General features: G+C 39.2%; 1 protein-coding gene across 1 annotated transcript; it reads left to right on the top strand.

Moving 5' to 3' along the window:
* The first annotated feature begins 101 nt into the window (after positions 1-101).
* Positions 102-1602, top strand: nxnl2 (nucleoredoxin like 2). Its single transcript, XM_037692350.1, has 2 exons — positions 102-591; positions 1309-1602. Exons 1-2 carry the CDS (start codon positions 290-292, stop codon positions 1475-1477), a joined length of 471 nt encoding a protein of 156 aa, XP_037548278.1. The 5' UTR covers positions 102-289; the 3' UTR covers positions 1478-1602.
* Positions 1603-2035: the final 433 nt, after the last annotated feature.

Below are 2035 nucleotides of genomic sequence, written 5' to 3'. Positions count from 1 at the left end.
CCTAACCCTAACTCTAACCCTAACTCCTAACTTCTAACTCCTAACCCTACCTCCTAACTCTAACCCTAACTCCTAACTTCTAACTCCTAACCCTACCTCCTAACTCTAACCCTAACTCCTAACCCTACCTCCTAACCGTAACTCAAACGCCTAACTTTGCCTCTGAGACATGAACGACGGTGCAGCCAGTAAAAGCTGCAGAGCTATGAGCCAACAGGACACTTGAGGCTGTCAAACTTCCGGGAGTTTAGGGTGTGTTTGTGTGTGTGTGTGAGGGATTTCAGCAGACATGGTGGAGGTGTTTTCCGGCCGGACACTTCTGAACAAAGACGGGGACTTCGTGGACCCAGAGGAGGCGCTGAGGAACAAAGTGGTGGGGATTTACTTCTCTGCGGGATGGTGTCCGCCATGTCGCGACTTCACTCCCATACTGTGTGATTTCTACACGGAGCTGGTGGAGGAGGGCGACCCTCCGGCCCAGTTGGAGATTGTTTTCGTCTCCTCGGACAAGTCTCCTGATGACATGGTGGAGTATTATCATGATATGCACGGAGACTGGCTCGCCTTACCCTGGACGGACGACTACAAGCAGTAAATATCAGGAGCTAAAGTGCTTCAACTCAACACAACAAAATAATGAGGTTAAATTACTGTAGTCTAAACAGATTAACAGGCTGTGCTGGATTTTAAAGGGTCACCCTGTCAGGGATTAGGATTAAACAAAGAACAAACCTGTCAATAAGTTAAGACTTTGTTTTGTTTTACTTTATTTTGCTAATCTATGTTGTGTTGTACAGTTCAACTAATTAGACCCCATTATAACAAATTATAGTTTTCATTTATTAAATACCTTTATGGGGCAAAAAAATTAGATTAATCTAAACGTTTTTCCTTCTTTCAAACGTCCTTGGAGGTTCAACAGTCTGAAACTACTCATTACAAAGATCAGTGTTGTGTGTATTATTTTTCAATTGAAACTAATCACAACTTCCCAACACTTTTGGAATATGGGAGGTATATTTAATACATTTTGTTTTTATCTTTTCCTCAAGAGATTTAAAAATGATCCGAAAATATCAAAGCAGCAACACAAACAGTTTCATTAGGCTAAACTTTAAATTTAAATATGACTGAAGAAAATGACAAATAGACCAAATTATTAATTGGTTATCAATATAAGATGTTGCACAAATAATTCAGTACAAAAGCAGCATTTAAACACTGCAATGTAGCGGGTAAAGACTTTGTTATTTAAGTGGTATTTTCTTTCAAATGTGTTTCTCATTGTCATTTTTCTTCTCTTTCTAGTGAGTTGAAGCAGCGCTACAAGATCACAGCAGTTCCCAAACTGGTGATCGTGAAGGAAAACGGCGACGTGATCACTGATAAGGGCAGAAAGCAGATTCGAAGCCACGGCCTGGCTTGCTTCAGGTCCTGGCTGGACGCTGCAGAGATCTTCCAGAACTTCATGGGTTAGAAGAAGCACAAGACGAACCTCAATGGAGCCGAACAAAACCTGTAATCATTGAAAGAATGCGCATTCAATTCAATTTCTATTCAGTTTATTTATGTAGCGCCCAGTCACAACGGATGTTGTCTCAGGGCACTGTACAAAATCATTCACATAGATTATAAAAGCCAATTCATAAAAGTTCTCTAAGGAAGCCAGCAGATTGTGTTGAATCTTCACTTCGTCTCCCAACAAACATAAATGACAGAATAACAGCACCAATAAATATAATTTTAATTCAGCTTCTTTCAAGTCATGCCATGATAACAGCTTTACAAACTGAAAACACTACTTTATTTACACATCCCTATAAAACATACTATGCATTTAATACAAATCTCAGCTTATCCATTAAGGAAATGATCTCTTTATCTATTAGATGTTCAGGTTATTTTAAAGAACATTGATTTATGTTCCTTAAAAGCGTCTGCACTAGTTGAACTAGCTGTTTGTTCCCTTTAACTAAAGAAATATTTACTGGCTTGACATATTGCTTCTGCATATTATCTCCAACAAACAAAAGCT

Source organism: Nematolebias whitei, chromosome 18 (genome assembly GCF_014905685.2).
Source record: "Nematolebias whitei isolate Nwh7 chromosome 18, NemWhi1, whole genome shotgun sequence".
Classification (NCBI taxonomy): domain Eukaryota; kingdom Metazoa; phylum Chordata; class Actinopteri; order Cyprinodontiformes; family Rivulidae; genus Nematolebias; species Nematolebias whitei.
The sequence above is the reverse complement of the archived record's forward strand: the minus strand, read 5'-3'. Positions and strand labels throughout refer to the sequence as shown.

What these genes read in the sequence shown, in the direction of transcription:
- nxnl2 (XM_037692350.1), top strand. Translation starts at nt 290, where the DNA reads ATGGTGGAGGTGTTTTCCGGCCGGACACTTCTGAACAAAGACGGGGAC. An exon ending in TGGACGGACGACTACAAGCA is followed by an intron (nt 592 to 1,308) that starts GTAAATATCAGG and finishes TTCTCTTTCTAG; the next exon opens with TGAGTTGAAGCAGCGCTACA.